An 18,400-nucleotide genomic window follows, 5' to 3' on the forward strand; every position below is an offset into this window, starting at 1 on the left:
CTATGTAGACCAGGCTGGCCATGAACTCTGAAATTCATTCGCCTCAGCCTCTGTCTCCCAAGTGCTTAAATTAAAAGGTATCTACTACCACACCTAGCCCTAAACTTTTTTAAAGTTGTTTTTCATTTTTCTTTAATTCCATTTCACAACTTGGAATCTTAGCTGGATGAAGTCTTGCTCTGAAGTCACCACACCCTTTATCACTTAGCGTCAAGCTTTTCTTTACTCTCTTCACACTTCCTTGTGCCCCTCTTCACCTTAAGCTGTATGTTTTGTATTTTTCCTCGCTCAGCTTGCTCCTTTTCCTTATAGATCTTCATAAGAGTGAACAGTCGTAACCACATGACAGAGCCAATACTAGGATGTTTTGAAATCTCCTCTGCCAACACAGCTAATCTAAAACTTTTCAGTTTAGCCCCAGGCAGACTTTTTGGACAAGAGCCAAAGCAGCCACATTCTTTCCCAAAATATCACAAGAGTAGTCTCTAGGCCACAAACTAAAATTCTTTCCCGCTAAAACTTCTTGAGCTCCACAGCTCAAATCACCCTCAGCACCAGTTTTCCATGGTTCTACTAAGATGTCCCATTTTAAGCCCCACTTAAGGTGTTCAACTGCTTTTCTAATCCAAAGTCCCAAGGTACACTTTCCTCCAAACAAAAACATGGTCAGGCCTATCACAGCAATACTCGACTTCTGGTACTCATGTCTGTCTTAGCTAGGGTTTCTATTGCTGCGAAGAGACGCCAAGATCACGGCAACTCTTATAAGGGAACACATTTCATTGGGGCTGCCTTACAGGTCCAGAGGATTACTTCATTGTTATCGTAGTGGGAAGCATGGTAGTACAAAGGCAGACACGGTGCTGGAGAAGTAACAGAGAGTTCTACATCTGGATCAGCAGGCAGCGGGAAGAGATAGTGACACTAGGCCTGGCTTGAGCTTCTAAACCTCAAAACCGACCCTCAGTGACACCCTTCCTTCAACAAGGCCACACCTCCTAATAATACCACTCTCTATATGGGCCTATGGGAGCCATTTTCATTCAAACCACCACAGCTGGTGTTTATGTTTCTCTTTTGATAGCAGAGTACCTTCCTGCACCAAACATAGGGGCGAAGGCTCCATGTAGGCTCCTGCTCTACTTCTCCATATCCAATGAGTTGTGTGGGTGTTGTCCTCAGCAATGGGGCCCTGAAGTCAGTTTGTGGAGAGCAACTTCCATTATCTTGGCAACATCCTGAGTTGTTTAGGAATTTCCACGAGACTCCCTTGGCCAACCACATAGCTTTGTCATTAAGTTCCTAGCCCTGCTTTTATAGCACAAAAGCAGGCACAGATGATGAGCAAGCACATGACTGTGTCTGTGTCCCAGTATATGATTATAGACATTACAATTTTAGTAATTTTTACGAGACACAAATGTTTTCTTTTTGGAGTTTCCAACTAGCTGAAAATAGAAAGGAAACTCTGAGATTATAAGTGATAAAAATAAAAGGTTCTGGACTGGGCTTGACCCCTGGACCATAGTTTGCCAAGTCCTGAATCAGGGGGAAATGCACTACTTACTGCTGGGAAATCTCTCCTAGCCAAGATTTGTATACTGAAGTGTGATATGGGTCACAATTGCAGGATGCAGACTTTATAGCAGACTTCATGCCCTATTTTCCTGAAGTTGATCATTTATAAAATATTTAATTGTATGAATTAGTAGAATATAGTGTGATAATACATTCATATATATTTAACATCTCCATGCCCTTATTATTACTTTGTGTTTAGATCCATCTGTTTCTTCTCCTCTAGTGATTAATAAAATATATTCTGGGTTCCTGTGAACACAGGCCCCTCGCTGTTCTTTAGGACACTGAAACTTATTTTTGTCTGTATGTGGACACTGATTATCTCATGTCCAACTGTCCCTTTGCCCTCTGCACATCAGAACCTCTGTTAGTCAACATTATTAAATTCCTATTGGCTCTTCTTAAAAACATCCCACATTTGAGGGTGGCAGTAAGGGACAAGCTGTGGGACTTTTCTTTCTGCTTCTGATTGGTTTTATTTAGCATGATGTCCTTTGTTTGCGCTCATTCATTTGGTTGAACTAAAGAAATATTATTCTTTTGATGGTTGGCTAACACTCCATTATGCTGAATCATTCCATTTTTCAATCTTTCCTTACAGCTCACGAGAAGGTTGAATTTACTAAGTTGATGGATGGAGTGAGAACCCTCACAGGTAATAAATTAGTATTAATCAAAGAGCATAAATAATATTTAGTTTGCCTTACCACTTTATCTTTTGTTTGGTAAACTTTTTAAAATCAGATTTATCTAATGTCCTAGAACTATGTTTTTATTGCCTTCGGTTTTATAATAAATTTTTAGTTTGTGTCTTGGTAGAAAGCTGTCTGCTATTTATATATGACATGGAAGTATTCCAATATAAAGAAAAGGAGAAATTCTAGATTAAATCATTGAATGGCAGTATACAACTCTGATAAAGATATAGGTGATTTTTCTTATTTAAGGTTGTTCAGAAACATGACCTGGCATGAGAACATACTTACCTGGATAATAAAGACCCCATGAACTAGGAAATTGTATAAGCCTCTTTTTCTTGTGTGTCGATAGTCCACACCAAGTTTTAAATGTGTTGTCTTGATTTTATCAATATGAAATGAAGCATTTTACTAGCATTAAGCAAAAATGTTTATTCATGAATCCAATTGGGGGGGAGTGGTGAGGGAGGAGAGAGGCAGTCAGTCCATACTCCTTATCAAGCAGTAAATTTAATATGGAACAGGATGAGATGAGGTAGTTTTTATGTGTGTTTTAGAAGTAGGAAATACTTAAAGTATTTCATGTTGTGTGTTTGAAGGAGGAGAGACTGATGTCAAAGATGTGAAAAATGTTCTGGAAAAAATGGGAGTCAACCTCAAGGAAAAAGAATTGGCAAAGCTGCTAAAATATCTTCCAGTCAATGGTGAGACTTTCAAATACTGGCATTAGTTCTTTCAAAGAGCATAGTGCTAATAGAGTTTGGGCCAGCCATGGCTACAGAGTGAGACCCTGTCTGATAAAAGAAAGAGAGGGGAGGAGAAAGGTAGGGAGGAAAGGAAGGAAGAAGGAAGGAAGGAAAGGAAGGAAGGAAAGAAGGAAGGAAGAAGAACCTTAGTAGCGTGTGAGTGTGTGTTTGTGTGAAAGAGAGAGAGAGAGAGAGAGAGAGGAGAGAGAGGAGAGAAGAGGGGATTGTCCAGCTTTTTAGAAAGCTTACATAGCTGACCATTGGTCCTCCTCCCCAGTGCATTTTTTCCCATGGGTTCTGGGGAACAGATTCATATCCACTCAGTAAGTACTTTACCAACCGAGCCATTTCTCTAGTCCCTGTTGGCGGCAAGCTTTAAAAATCACCTTTATTCGATCATGGAAGAAAGACCGTATATCTTAAGATCCTTTGCACAGACCTGTGCTGCAGGCCTGAGTGGGAAGACTAAGCATTACACTGTGATTACAAACAGATAGGGACGAGTATAATAGAGAAGAAACAGATTAATCACAGAGGTGTAAAAGAGAAAGCAGGCAAGGTGGCCAGAGCCAACTGCTGCTGTTGCCCACGGGCGGGGTATTAAGAACTCTCTCTCTGCTCCTCGGTCCGATCACTTTCAATTGACCCCATGTATATACACAGTCAAGTAAGTCTTTTCCGAATTATAGCTTTTCTATTTCACCTTAGTGAGTTTTCCCATATATCTGTGACCTGCCTTGTACATTTCTTACAGAAGACGGAAATGTCTATAATAATAGGCTGATGAACAGTCTGAAGTCTCTTAAAGGTGAGCAAGAGCCATGATGACATGCAGGTAGATTGGAAATCTGTTTCTTTGTCACTACTTTGTGGATGCTGTGACTGTCACATTCAGCCTTCTCTTGTGGGTTATTTGCCATTTGCTTTCTTTGCTTTTGTTGTCCTGTCTTTGAAAGAAAGCACAGGCTCTGGTGAGTGTGGTCCTAGGGGAGAAGCAAATGAAGTGGACTTCATTTGTAATGGTAAAGGGGGAAAGAGTAAAGATTGATTCATGTGGAGCTTTGGCCTATTAATAGAAACAACCTGAAGCTCCAGAGAACAAAAAGTAAATTGTACATACTGACAAAGCCCAACCCAAATGAAATGACAAGATCCGTCATCTTTGCTGCTGAAGTGACAATGCATTTATCCAGCCCCTTCAGACTGTGCGCTGCGTAGGTTGGTGCTGGAGGCCGGGGACACATAGAAAGGTTTCTGTCATAAAGTCCACTATGGATTCTCTTTGCTATTGGTACCATTTCTCGCTGCTGAAAAAGATAACAATGCATACAATTTAATAATTCTGAAACTTTCAATTCCTTAAATTTTGTTGATGTGCCTACATCTTTCACAAGGGGGGACTATTGACACGAGCAAACTAGACTCTCTTCTGGGAAGCATGGGCATCAGACTCGAAGAAGAGGAATTTAAAGACCTGCTTCGGAATCTGCCTGGGGATGGTAAGCCTTTCACCTCAGCAAGCTTCCCCTGGAGCAGAGGGGCCTTCCCTGTGAGGACAGTCAGCCTTAAACTCATCAGTCCACCCTTATGTGCACGGCCCAAAGCTCTACAGGGAGAAGTCTGTAAGACTACTAGCTGCTCATATGTTGTGCATGGGTGCTCTGCTTGCATGTATGTCATGACTGTGCAGACTGTGTAAGTCTGCAGTGCCCACCCTGGATGCTATCTATGTAAATAACTGATAAAGGGGGAAGGGTGGGAACAGGAAGCAGTGAGAAGATGCTGCAGTTACCTAATAGGGAGATGGAGCCTGGACAGGGAAACCATGTTAGAGCCAATCACGAGAATGAATCTAAGGACTGGGCCTTCGTCCTGTCCTCTACACAGCATCTGGAGTTATCCTTCTGATGTACAAGGCACAGCAAGGAACTCCCATACTCACAATGCCCTTCAACACTTCTTTGTTCCCTCCAGGGTAAAGTCAGAGTCTTACTATGACTTAGAAGGTTTTATATGATTTGTCCAGCCCCCTGAAATCTTTGGCTAGCACCCCATGCTTAGCCTATTCCAGAGACACTTGTCTTTCGACACGTGAACCCAGTCACGCTGCCTCTCTAGCCTTGCACACACTCCGAAATATCCGTCTCTCAGGCATCCACCCCATGCCCTCATCATTAGGTCTTTCCAAATGTCACCGCCATGCGACTGCTCATAACTCTCTTTAAACTTGAGCACCAGAGCTCGGCAGGGTTCTCTGTGCCCAGTTCTCAGATTCACTGCCTTTACCACCAAATAATATTCTACACAAGCTTCCATGTCATGTGTTAATGTGTGTTTATTATTTTATAAACAGTGCTACGTACAAAGGAGGTACTCAATAGCTGTCGCATTTCATTGAATTTAGTAGGCCTCTACAGTATGCAAAGTTGATCGCTTAGTAATATAATTGGTAGATTCTTCTAAAAAAATTTTTATAGCATAAGCATTTGCTATCAAATAGCAAATAACTCAAATTAAAACAAAAATGTTAATAATTATCTGTAGATTAGACAGCCTCCCCAATCCAGCTGAGCCCACCAGCACGTGACACGGGCCAGCTTTAGGTTTTGTCCCTCCCATCTATTAAAGAGGAGGGTGCACCCTACAGTTTCCAAGGAGGAAAATTAATTCCAGAGAAAGACTTGAAAACCAATTTTTCTTGTGCCCAGACTAACTCAGAGGACAGAAAATGGAGCATACTATGATTGTTATAGGAATTTTAACATGCAAGGCGACTTGTCCTTTTCAACCTTTTGAAACATATTAAGTAAAATTGTAAAGACAATCCTAGAACAAGTCTTAGAAGATGCATTCCCTTGTATCTTATATCAAATTTTCAATCTATATTGATGATTTATTTTTTGTACTATTTTGTAGCTGATGGGAATGTCACTCTTAAAAATATAATGGATGAAGTAAAACACTTCACAGGTGAGTAAACGCTTCCCCTGGAGTTGCCACCCTGGGGTTTAGACTGTTTCTTTCTTACATTGTCCAGCTGCCCAGTCACTGACTTTAAAGAGGCTCAGCGTCTCGTGGCTACTGAGATTGTGCTCACTGCGACTGGACATCTTAAAAATAGGGTTGTGTGTTTATAACATGTTGTTTCACTCTGTAATTTGTTTCCTAAAAATACCAATTGCTGTAGAGTATTTACTCAAAATTGAGGTCAGCATAGAAAATAAATAAAAGCACTGCTCACGTAATTACATAACCCATATAAAAAAGTACCTGGGGAGAATGCAGATGTTTAAATCGTTCATCTGTGTTGTTCCGGTCACTGGGCAATTATACAGCCAAAGTTCAGTGTGTCTTAACTTTAGACTTAAGAGAACGTCTTCAATAAATTAGATAAAGAAATTATTTTATTGTTTTCTCCATTAAGATTCAATCTCTCTTCCTCTTCCTCCTCCACTTCTTCTTCCTCTCCCCACTTCTCTTCCTCCTCCAGCTTCTCCTTCTCTCTCTCCTTTTCCCTTTACAGAAAAAGAGATAATTTCGTTCCTCCTTTGCTTAGTCTTAAATTGTAGGTGACTCTTCAGGCAGGTATGAGTAGCACATTATTTGAAATCATTAAGTGGATCCTTAAATTCTCACATAATTGTACTCTCATTTTTGAAAGGAAACAAGGTTGATGCAAGTAATCTCCAAAATTATCTTAGAGACCTGGGGATTGAGCTAACAGACGCAGAATGCTCCGAGCTCAAGAAAATCCTCCCCACTGATGGTGAGCCAAACTGTTACCTCTTTAGCCCCACAAAGGGCTTCATTTTATGGCTATTTATGAGCACTTGTAAGAACGTTCTATGGCTTCAATAATTCTACGACACTGATAATTCTAGAACTCTATTAACTAGTTAGTTATAGTCTAGGTTATTTAGAAGCCATGTGATTATTAATTAAATTCTACCTCTTAAATTAAAACCTTCCATCACAAGTAATTACCATAACTTAATATTTATCCCAAATTATGAAGCTGAGTCATGATCAGAGGAAGAAAGGAAGCTGAGGAGAGTGAAGAGTTAGTACAAGGGCTTGGAAGGAGAAGTCAAGTGGAAATAAAGGGAAGCAACGATGTAGTGACGTGGTTAGGAGTCCCCAGTCTGAGTCCACAGATCCGACTCCTGCCTCCACTGCCCTGCACTGTGTTACCGGACGAGTTGCTCCTGACTGTCCTACATCCTGGCTTCCACATCTTCAGAACGGGAGTGGGAACTGAATGAAGTAAAGCACCTTGAAAAGCGATTGGTACACAGTTAATCACTGACGAGCGGTAATGGCTGGGCTGCTGCGGTGGGATGCCAGGATGACGGTCATGGTAGCGGCGGTGGAGGCAGCGACGGTGCCAATGCTTGAGAGTGGTCCTACCACAACAATGAAGGTGACAAAGCTCACAGAGACTTGTCACTTCTCCAAGGTTTGCCATTCCAACTTTCATTTTAGAGTAAACGTGAAAGCAGTTTCTAGAGTGCCATCACACGTGTCACCACCTACATGATTTTCATTCTAACGTGAATTCCCTTTTCCCCCATAGCTGCTGGAAAGTTCTATCAGAATAGGCTGCTGGATACTGTAATGTCTCATAAAGGTAACAACTTAGATATTAAATTCCTATGTCTGTACTTAGATTATAAATATTAGACACCACTTGCCTATGCATCCTTACAAATTGGTTCTATTAGGAAATATCCTTATTTGTATTTCTGCATATAGCCTTGAGTTTTCTCGCACCTTACCAGAGGGGAAAAAGCCATTTGAAATTTATTTTTATGTAGCAAAGAGTTATCTTATGACTTTATGTCAATTAGTCTTATCTTTTATGAGCAAAAGTGGCCTCTGCTACTTCTGAAATTGAGATAAATTGCTTCTGCTTTAACTTAAAAGTTGTTCTCTTTCATATGATCTCTTTTTCTTCTGGTCAACATTTAGTGAGACAGGTTCCCTTCCTAATTCCTTACAGACTCTCCGTCATTGCTATAACTTACTGTATCACTGTTGCCTCTACTGAACGGGATGCAGGTGTGGTAAGATCTTGAATGCACTGAATCCATGTGACCGTCTCATTTCCTTTTCCTAAGGAGGGGAAGTTAATCTCTGGGACATGGACAAAGCTCTTGAAAACCTGGGAATTGAACTCACAGAGAAAGAACGTAAAAATCTAAGAGATAACCTTCTAGTTAAAGGTGAGCACTAAGCACATAACATCTGAATGCTTCTGAAGGTCAAAGGATTGTCTCCAAGTATCTGGCATACATACCAAACTCAGATGTCCCTGGAAACTGTGAAGCTTCAACAGAGCCAGGAAACAATTCATTATATTTCATCATGTTGAAATACGTTCCCTCTGCCCCTTGTCTCTTCAGGGTTTCTATCATGAAAGGATGTTGTGTTGATTTTGAAAGGCCTTTTCTGTTTACTTTGAGTGGTCATGTGACTCACATCCCTGTATTCAGCTCTGTGATATATTATGTTTATTAATTTGTATATACTGAACCATGTTTTCATCTTTTGTATGTCCTTAAATGGAGTTTATAAGTATTTTATAGGAAAGGTTTGTGTTTGTATCCAACAGGGAGAGCAGCCTGCCACTCTGTCCATCTGATTTTAGTATTGGAGTAGTACTGGCTTTTTTAGCAAATGTTGAAAACCATTCTTTCCTTTTTCTACCTTATGGTGCTGGCTAAAGATTTACCAATTTTATTGACCTTTTCAAAGAGCTAACTTTTATTTTTCTCGATTCCATTGTTCTCCATCTAAGCCTTGACCTTAGTTTGATACAGTGCACTTCTGGGGTGATGAAGGGCTGGACCTGAGGTGCTTTGCCACGTGAAAGAGAATCACTGAGTTAGATCCTGTCACTCGTGACTGGTCTGTAGACCACAGCAATGCCTCACACATACCCCCCAAGGCCAATTATTATATAGACTGATCACATGAATGTTTTGCATATTCAGTAAGTAAATATCCAAATATTATAATAAGAAAGTATATGGAGAACTCCAAAATGCTTTTGTAGTTGTCTCAAATACAGAAATAAATATCCAGAAAGCCATGGTAGTTGCAAATATAAGAGAGAAGTACTTTTGAGCAAAAAATGAATATTAGCCATTTGTGATGACCACTAAAGAAACTTTATGGCTAGCGTAAGTCAAATTTTATAATCTTTCTAAGGCATAATGTTGCTAGGCTATGCAAGCCAGGACATAGATGGTCTTACTTTGTTAGAAGATGTTCTTGATTCTATTCATTATAAATTATAAATAAGTTTGGAAAACAACAAAAAGCTTAGACTTTGACTAAAGTTGTAAATAAGCATGTCATGTATTTAAAAATATGTATCATCTAGTTGATCATGTCTTTTCTAATAGCTGATGGGAAAATTGGTCTCAATAAACTCCTTGATGCAGTAAAAACAGCTACAGGTAAGTAACAAACTACTCAAAGTAAAATTATGAGTATAAATAACTCTACTAAATACATTTATGGTAATTTGTTCTGGCTATTGGCACTATTCAGATATTTTCTCTTGTATTAATGAGTAATATATCTCTAATTTCCTAGAATTGAAATATCGATTAGCTGTATTTGTTACTATTTTTGGGCAAAGATAACTATATATTTTGATTTTTGCCTGCACATGTACATGTGAATGTCTGGTAGCCATGGAGGTATAAAAATGATATCGGATCCCCTGGGACTGAAAACTGTGAGCCACTATGTCAATGCTAGGAACCAAACCTATGTCCTCTGTAACGGCAGCAAGTCCTTTACCACTGAGCTATCTTTCCAGCCAGCCCTCTATGCAAAGTTTGGTTTCCTGCCTTTAGCAAGTCCTTTTTTCTCTTAAGTACTTCTCAGTAACATCATTTAGTTACTGGGTTTAAGTGACTCATGATAAATAAAGTACAGCTTGAGTTAAGGATATAGATCATTACAAAAAGGCAAACATAAATGTTACTGGCAAATTTATGAATGTAGGCCAGCTAAGACATTCTGGTTCAGAGTGATGTTTTATACACCTCCTTTGCTAATCATTTCTGGAAGTGCACGTAGGCACTTTTGCCACTCTCACAACACTTTGGCCACAGTTCTGAGCTGATGCTTCTGACCTGTGTTTATATTGAAGTTTTTCTCTTGATACAGTAGTTGAGAACAATGCTAAGAATAGTTAAGTAACTTTAAAAAATATTTGGATTTTTGTTTCTTTATCTCTTATAGGCGAGGCTATTGATGCGTGTGATCTAGAAGACATTCTGGAAAACATGGGCATAGAACTTACAGATAAGGAATCCTTGAAGCTTATGGAAAAGTTACAAGCTGGCCGTAAGTGTTTAAAACAGATACGATAGTGTATTTCCCAGTAGGGGACAGTTTTTATCCTGAGCAGGGCAGCATCTAGAGACAGCTGTGGTGTGTTGCAGCTGGCAGGGGTGGGTTGATGGTAATGCTAGGAGGGTTGAAGCCATGGATTAATAACGCCCCTAAGTAATAAACAGGTTCCTGTGAATAAGACAGCCCTGCACACAGGAACCATCCAGCCTAAGACACCTGTAGTTCTGCTATTAAAACCCCCCAGTGTGACCTTTAGGGAAGGTTACATTCGTGTGCTTTTGTACAAACACGTTGTCCTGTTTGATTTTCAATGAAAAAGCCTGTCTAAAACAACAGAGCCTAATCCTGCCTGGAAAAGACACATTCAGTTATGCAGTTAGCTCTTCGTTTGGAAATAGATGTGTCATCAACTATGAGCCAATGCCAAGAAGTGCCTCGTGTTACTCTTAATTTGACAGAAATGCCTAAGGTTAAGCAAATAGGCAAAGAGGATGAGGTGCGATGGCGTGCCAGGCATCGGAATGGTGACAGGCTGTGCTTCAGGGCCACGTTGGCTTTACATGTGTGGTGACTAGTCCTCATTGTCACTTTGAGAAGCACCTGGGACCTTCGTAAAGCAGTCATGAGAGTGTGCCTATGAGCATTTCCAGAAATGATTAACAAAGGAGTAGGCCTACCCTGACAGTGGCACCTACGCAGCCATCTGGGGCCACAGGTGGAGCAGAGAAGGCGAAGGGCTCTTGCAAAGGCCTGCTCTCTCTCTTGGCTTCCCTGAGAGCATCTCAGCTATGACAGGCATTAAGGCTGCAGTGTTCTCACTCACCTCTGTTCCAGAAACACAAGGCCAGCCGGTCACGATCTAAAACCCCTCAAACCATGGACCAAAATAAATCGTCCCTCCTTGAAGTAGATTTTCATGGGTTAATCTCAGCAGAACACATCCCTACCACATGCCCAAGAGACCAAATGCTCCCCTTTGTAAAAGTCCTGTGTCATAGTGTTTCTATATGTTGGTTTAAATAGGAAGAGAGTGACAAGTCAGGCTAGAGATGCTCTTCTGAGATGATATTTATACTGCCGTGATAATTGACTGCTCCTTGGCTTGAATTGTTTCTTCTTACAGCTGGTAAAAAGACATATGAGAACAGGTTGCTGGAGGACTTAAAGGCCCTTAAAGGTAAGAGAACCATGACACGAAAGCGAAGGCCGGGGGAGGCTTGTGGTGGCCTTTCTTGCTTTCCTGGACATTGAGACATGACCCCACCTTATGTTAGGCACAGTGCTTTGTCTCTGTCATTAAAACCCTCTGCAGACTCCCTGTAATTTGCCATTTTTACTGTGGGAAAAAATATGCAGAGTACAGTTTATCGTTTTAAAGGCACAAACCAGTAACATTAAGCTATTGGGAACCCAGAAGTGCCAATAAGTCAACTAATTTTATATTTTGCCATTTAACTTTATATTTTGAATTGTAGAGAAATTTTCTCATTCCTTGAGAAATTCCCAAAAGTTTATCAGACTTCCAAGTAAAAATCTAAATATTTACAATCTTTAGAAGACCTGATTTTATTCAGAAAATGCAAAGACAGCAAAGTCAATCAACCTGAAAGTTCGGTCATCAGCAGTCATCCTGTTATCTGAATAGCAAAGTGTGGAATTGTCTATTTTTGTCTCATTCTAAAGCTAATATCTTTTACTCTTTCCCATATCTCCTTTTAAGAAGGGAAAATCAAGACTGATAAACTGGACACATTTCTGAAGAACATGGGCATAAACATCTCAGAGAAAGAACTTAAAGACCTAATACAAGGCCTCCCAGTTACTGGTAAGTTCTACCAGTTAGCAGCAGAACGGCGAAGCCGATAAAGGGCAGGTTCTGAAGCGAGACTGGGCGATTTGAGTTCTAGCTCTTCTGTTTAGTGCTCATCTGATCTTAATGTTCTTTCTACCTCTCTCGCTTTCTTCATTATGAAAGGGCTTAATAAGAATACCTAATTATAAAGTTTTGTGAAGACCAAGTTGTATCAGTTTTATTGTTGCTACTAGTGTTATCATAGGCCAAGCTTGTGTGGTTAAGCATGAAAATCTCTGCAAAATGCTTAGTGACATCAAGCCATTTGCAAAACCTTTGAAAAGAACTGAAAACGTGCGCTGGGGATGACAGCTCAGTAGGTAAAGTACCCACTATGCACGCATGAGGATTTGGTCTCCAGAACCCACACTTTAAAAGCTGAGTATTGGAGCTGGGGAGATGGCTCTGCTCATCTAGAGGACCTGGACTTGATTCCCAGCACTCCAGGGTCGCTCACCGGCATCTGTAACTCCAATTCCAAAGGATCCACTGACCAGAGGCCCCAGGCATGCAAGTGGTGCACATACATTCATGCACACAAACACCCATAAACATTTTTTTAGTTAAAAAGCTAAGTATTATAGCATACACTCACTTTTAATTCTAGCACCAACAAGGTGGGGAAAAAAAGCTAGCTGGTACCTTAGGCTCCCTGGACAGCATCAAGGTAGACAGCATCTAAGGAATCACACCCATGGCTGTCTTTTGGCCTACACACAGACACACAGACATGCAGACACACACACACAGACACACACAGGCATGCAGATACACACAGAGACACACATATTCACGCGCAGACACGTACACACACACACAACTAAAGCAAAACCAAATCCTTCCTCCTGGCATTTACATTAAGAGGATTCTTCTACTGTGAATTCTGTGCCTTCTGAGGTGTCACTAGAAATACAGAAGGGCTGAGCTGAGGCAGGGGAACAGAAAACTAGCAGTGGGGGGACACAGAGTGACGCGCTGGACTGCAGGACAATTTAAAGATAAATAGGGGAGAAACAAAGACCACATGTGGGTGTGAGGAGCAAAGCTCTCCGAATGGCTTCCAATTTGCAGGCTGTCTCCTCCAGCCAATATAAAACAGAGACAAAGTTTCAAAGACAGAATAGTACTCCACCTATCTGGTTCCTTGTCATGGATCAAGATACCAATGATACTGGTCAGCTTATTGTAGTTGGACCCTATTTTCCAAGATCTGAAACAACACTTTAATTAATATACGTTCATCCATTCATCCATTCATACACATACTAATTTGTTTTATCAGTTTTAAAGAGACATGACAACAAAACATGACAGACAGAATTACTTCACTAAATTAAAATCCCAATAGTACTAGAGTTCTCATTTCTTTTTATTTTGATCTCTTTTCTTGAGAACTTCATACATGAGTATTATTGTATAAACATAGTTTATATTTTAAATATTATATTTTGCTACCATGGAAATGGTAGATAAATACTCATTTAATACAGACCTCTAAATATCTTGTATAGGAAGGCTGTGTCACTAATCTGTGACATTAATAACTTCTATGTATAATTCAAAGCATTGATGAAGTCCATTTAATTTAACCATAGCATTGCATAGATTGTGAATATGTGCCAACTTTATATGAAAGGAAATCTTCCAAATCTTTAAGTATTGAAATGTAGCATAAACTTAAAAAAAATTTTTTTTTGTTCCCATAGTCTGGCTAAATAATAGGAACCCACCCAAGACTGAAGTGCTGAAAAGCAACTAAAAACAGAATGCGTCTCTTTTACACATCATTCTCTTGTGGCTAAAAGTTTTCATAGCTTAAGGCTACATTGTCATTGTAGCTTCAGTGTGGAATTAAAACCTTCTTCACACTAATGAAGAAGAAAATGCTGTAATAATTAATTATCACAGATCTTGCTTGCTTTTTATCTTTATTCTGGTTGTTTGTCATCTTGCAGCTGATGGCAAAGTGGATATAAGAAATATGAGGAATGAAGCGAGAGCTTTCACAGGTTGGTGATGAATTCCTCCCCAACAGGAGCCCGCAGGCCCTTACAATAAGCTACATGGTTCTGTTGTTTTCCACACTGCTCTGAAATTAGATCCAATAGAAAAACTTCTTAGATTGCATAAATTGGCCAAAATGTGCCCCCCCCAAAAAAAACAGTACAAATAAAAATACCTGTAGGATTATGTCTTAGTAAGAAACCCTGCATCCTACAGAACCTGCCCTTCCAATCTCTCTGTGAAATACCAGGCTCAGCAAATGGCACTCTGAATTTTATCTGATTTAGTAGCACTGTTGATAACTAAAACATTAATAAAAGTGCAAAATGCTTTCTTAGGAGATTATTTATATTAGCCACTCTATGGGTTGATTTTACAGTATTAAAGTTGAGTTTAGTTTTCCTAGAACTTAAAAAGAGCCTGTGTATACGACTGCAAACGGAACATTTAAACAACCGATCTCCGCAGTCCAGAGCAGTGTGGAAGAGCTGTGTTTGCCTCCTGTTGTTCAACCTAAACTCTGAGATAGTTAATATGTCTGCCTATCACCATTTCTAACGTTTTAGGTGAAAAGATTGATGTCAGTAATGTGAAAGATATGTTAGGAAAAATGGGGATCGAGCTCACTGATCCGGAATCTCTGAAGTTCCTGAAGGCACTGCCAGTGGACGGTAAGCCTTAAAAAGCCACTCAAGTCTCCGGGCCATGATTTAACCAGCCTGGGGGAGAAATGGAAACTTTAGAATTTAGTACCACAAAGGTTTGGACAATGTAAAGCCTCTCACCTCAAATTGAAGAGTATATTTTGAAACTAGTGACTTGTAGAAATGATGAGAGGTAGAGAGTAAGGTGACAGCCTACACTGAAAAATTAGCGATGTCACAACTCAGCCCCCCATTGCTATCAGTGACAGAGATGGAGTGACTGATAGTATTTGAATAAGTGTATGCAATAAGATTGATACAAGTTAGGATGGATAACCAAGAAAATAAGGTAAAATGAAAAGAATGAGGAGAATTCTTGACAAGATTTCCCCGTTTCTATAATTCTAAAATTGCATCAAATAAAAGTTTAGAAAAAAGAAATTCTGCGGGGGGCAGGGCTGGAGAGAAGGCTCAGAGGCTAAGAGCAGTGGCTGCTCTTCCAAAGGACCTGGGTTCAAATCTGGCACCCACATGGCGGCTCACAGCTGTCTGTAACTCCAGTTCCTGGAACGTCCACCCTCGCACAGACATACGTGGAGGCAAGCACAAATGTAAATAAAATAAAACAACTTAAAAAAGAAAAGAAAAGAGAAGAAATCCTGACCCACCACAGAGATTTGACTTGAGGGCCACCTGCTGTGACGAGATAATGATTTTACTGTAATTGAGGTACAATTCCACAGTCCCGATTGAAGTCTCGTGAGTCACTGTGTCTAAACGACATAACACAGTAAGTGAACTGTTTCAGTGCTCTGTTTTTTTCTCCCACTAGTTTTACATTTTTCTGAGGGCCAAGGGCACTGCTGCTCCATGCGACAATGCTTGCCTTGCTTGCATGAGGCCAAAAGTTCAATTCCTAGCACTGCCAAAAAAATTTTTTTTAATTAAAAAGCCAATTTTTTCTGGACCCTTAGCCAATTCATATACAGCACCTGGGAAATATTTTCACGTAACTTGAAAACCGCACAGTCCATCGCAGCCGTGTTCCACCGTCCTTCCTAATTCGCTGTCACCATACTTTGTCTCCTTGTTGTTCCTCGGAGCTTACCGGTGATGTTGCTTACATCTTATTTTCCTCCAGGAAAGACTCAAACTTAACCACTTTTAGTGTTTCTCTATGCTTTTCCTTTCTGTCTTGACTTCTGCTGATGGACTCCTGCGCAGGATGGATGTGTAGGTCTGTTTCCTCCTTTGTTGTCGTCTCAGCACTCCAGTCTGCTTCCAGCAGTCTCCTGGTGTGGTGTAAAAAGCTCACGTGGAGTTCTCTTCCCCTCACACAGATAATGGGAAGGTGCACCGGAACAGAGTGCTGAAGGGCTTGAAGTCTCTCAGAGGTGAGCTACAGTGCGCGCGGGGTTAGCTGAGCTCCCTGGGCTTGGCCAAGTATTTCTGCTGCTGTCTCACTCTCTCTCCTTGGCTTGGAATCTTTTTTATTTTATTACCAAAAATTAAAAAAAATTTAAAAAGGTTTGTTAGCCAAGTGGTGGTGGCGCACACCGTTAATCCCAGCACTTGAGAGGCAGAGGCAGGTGGATCTCTGAGTTTGAGGCCAGCCTGGTCTACAGAGTGAGTTCCAGGACAGCCTGGGCTACACAGAGAAATCCTGTCTGGAAACAAACAAACAAACAAAAATATTAGTTAGGTAAATATGCACAGTAAAATTGTAGTGAAAGAATACAATCATTTTGTCAGTTTTCCGAAGGCTGTTTTTTAATAGACAAAACCAATCTGGGGTCTGGCACTGGGACAAGTGCTTGTCACTCTACCAGAAGTATTGCGAGTGATGCTTCGCAGGGTCCACCCCAGGTCCAGGGCTGTTAAAGCCGGATAGTCTTCTAAAGAAGGAACTTTGCTCTAGTAAGTTTGCCACCAGGATAGGGTTTTTAAAACAGGTTGCGTTTAACTTATTACTCTTCACCTCTGTTTTACTGAAAAGGAGGAAATTATAGGGGTTTGTAATAAGTACTAATAACAGCACAAAATGCAAAGTATAGTTTTTTGTATTTTTCTTAAAGTAGTTACACACAGTCGTTAAAAGCACAAACAAGATTTTTGTATTTTATATCTTTCATTTACTCTTATGTTCCTTTGTGTCTTTTTTTTTTTTTCTTAAGGAGGAAAGCTTGATGTCAGAAGCCTGGGCCATTTCCTGGAAAGCATGGGGATCAGACTCACTGAAAAGGAGGTGGAACAGCTGAGGGAAAGCCTACCAGTTGACGGTACGGCCCTGAGGTCACACCCTGTCCCTAAAGGGAGTGCTTGTAACCTTATAGCTGAGAATTTTAAAACTAGATTTAGTATGGTTTTATGTTGGGATCGTTAATCCACTTGGACTTTAGTTTTGTGCAGGGTGGTGAATAAGGGTCTATTTGTGTTTTTCTACAAGTAGCGATCCAGTTAGCAGCACCATTTGTTGAAGATGGTATCTTTTTTTTTTCCTCCTTGTCAAAAATCAAGTGTTCATGGGTGTGTGGGTTTATTCCTGGGTCTTTGATTCAATTCCATTGATCCACTTGTCTGTTTCTATGCCAGTACCATGCTGTTTTTCTTACTGTGCAGCTTGAGATCTGAGATGGTGATACCTCCAGAAAATCTTTTATTGTATAGGATTGTCTTAGCTATTGAGGGTTTTTTGTTTTTCCATATGAAGTTGAAAATTGTTCTTTCAAAATCTGTTAAAAGAAAAAGTGGGGAAGAGCCTTGAGCTCATTGGTACAGGAGATGACTTCTTGAACAGAACACCAACAGCTCAGGCTCTAGGATCAACAATTAATAAATGGGACCTCATGAAACTGAAAAGCTTCTGTAAGGCAAAGGGCACTGTCAACAGAACAAAGTGACAACCTACAGACAGGGAAAAGATCTTCACCAACCCTACCTCTGACAGAGGGCTAATATCCAAAATATATAAAGAACTCAAGAAATTAAACATCACCAAGCCAAACAATCCAATTTAAAAAAAAATGGGGTACAGAACTAAACAGAGAATTCTCAACAAAGGAATATCGAGAAACACTTAAAGAAATGCCAGTGTCCCTAGTCATCAGGGAAATGCAAATCAAAACAACTCTGAGATTCCATCTTATACATATCAAAATGGCTAAGATCAAAAACTCAAGTTACAGCACATGCTGGCAAGGATGTGGAGAAAAGGGAACACTTCTCCATTGCTAGTGGGAGTGCAAACTTGTATAACCACTTTGGAAGTCAATCTGGCACTTTCTCAGAAAATTTGGGAATAGTACAACCTCTAGACCACTCCTGGGCATATGCCCAAAATATGCTCCACCATACAACAGAGGCATTTGTTCAACTACATTCATAGAAGCTTTATTCATAATAGTTAGAATATGGAAACAGCTTAGAGGTCCCTCAACCAAAGAATGGATAAAGAAACTGTGGTACATTTACACAATGGAATACTACTCAGCTATAAAAACAAGA

The 18,400-nt window shown here is 40.2% G+C and overlaps 1 protein-coding gene across 1 annotated transcript in view; it reads left to right on the top strand.

Annotated features, from left to right (window-relative positions):
- The window catches only part of EFCAB3 (EF-hand calcium binding domain 3), a 354,012-nt gene that overhangs the window by 165,900 nt on the left and 169,712 nt on the right, over positions 1–18,400 (top strand). The window contains exons 82-97 of the mRNA XM_084748227.1: positions 2,183–2,236; positions 2,879–2,983; positions 3,780–3,833; positions 4,420–4,524; positions 5,942–5,995; positions 6,687–6,791; positions 7,599–7,652; positions 8,143–8,247; positions 9,433–9,486; positions 10,283–10,387; positions 11,520–11,573; positions 12,117–12,221; positions 14,204–14,257; positions 14,819–14,923; positions 16,237–16,290; positions 17,071–17,175. Coding sequence (XP_084604353.1) covers positions 2,183–2,236; positions 2,879–2,983; positions 3,780–3,833; positions 4,420–4,524; positions 5,942–5,995; positions 6,687–6,791; positions 7,599–7,652; positions 8,143–8,247; positions 9,433–9,486; positions 10,283–10,387; positions 11,520–11,573; positions 12,117–12,221; positions 14,204–14,257; positions 14,819–14,923; positions 16,237–16,290; positions 17,071–17,175 — 1,272 coding nt within the window. The remainder of the gene's footprint in view (positions 1–2,182; positions 2,237–2,878; positions 2,984–3,779; positions 3,834–4,419; positions 4,525–5,941; positions 5,996–6,686; positions 6,792–7,598; positions 7,653–8,142; positions 8,248–9,432; positions 9,487–10,282; positions 10,388–11,519; positions 11,574–12,116; positions 12,222–14,203; positions 14,258–14,818; positions 14,924–16,236; positions 16,291–17,070; positions 17,176–18,400) is intronic.

The sequence above is a fragment of the Acomys minous genome, assembly GCF_964271855.1.
Source record: "Acomys minous genome assembly, chromosome: 12".
In the NCBI taxonomy this organism is placed as follows: Eukaryota; Metazoa; Chordata; class Mammalia; order Rodentia; family Muridae; genus Acomys; species Acomys minous.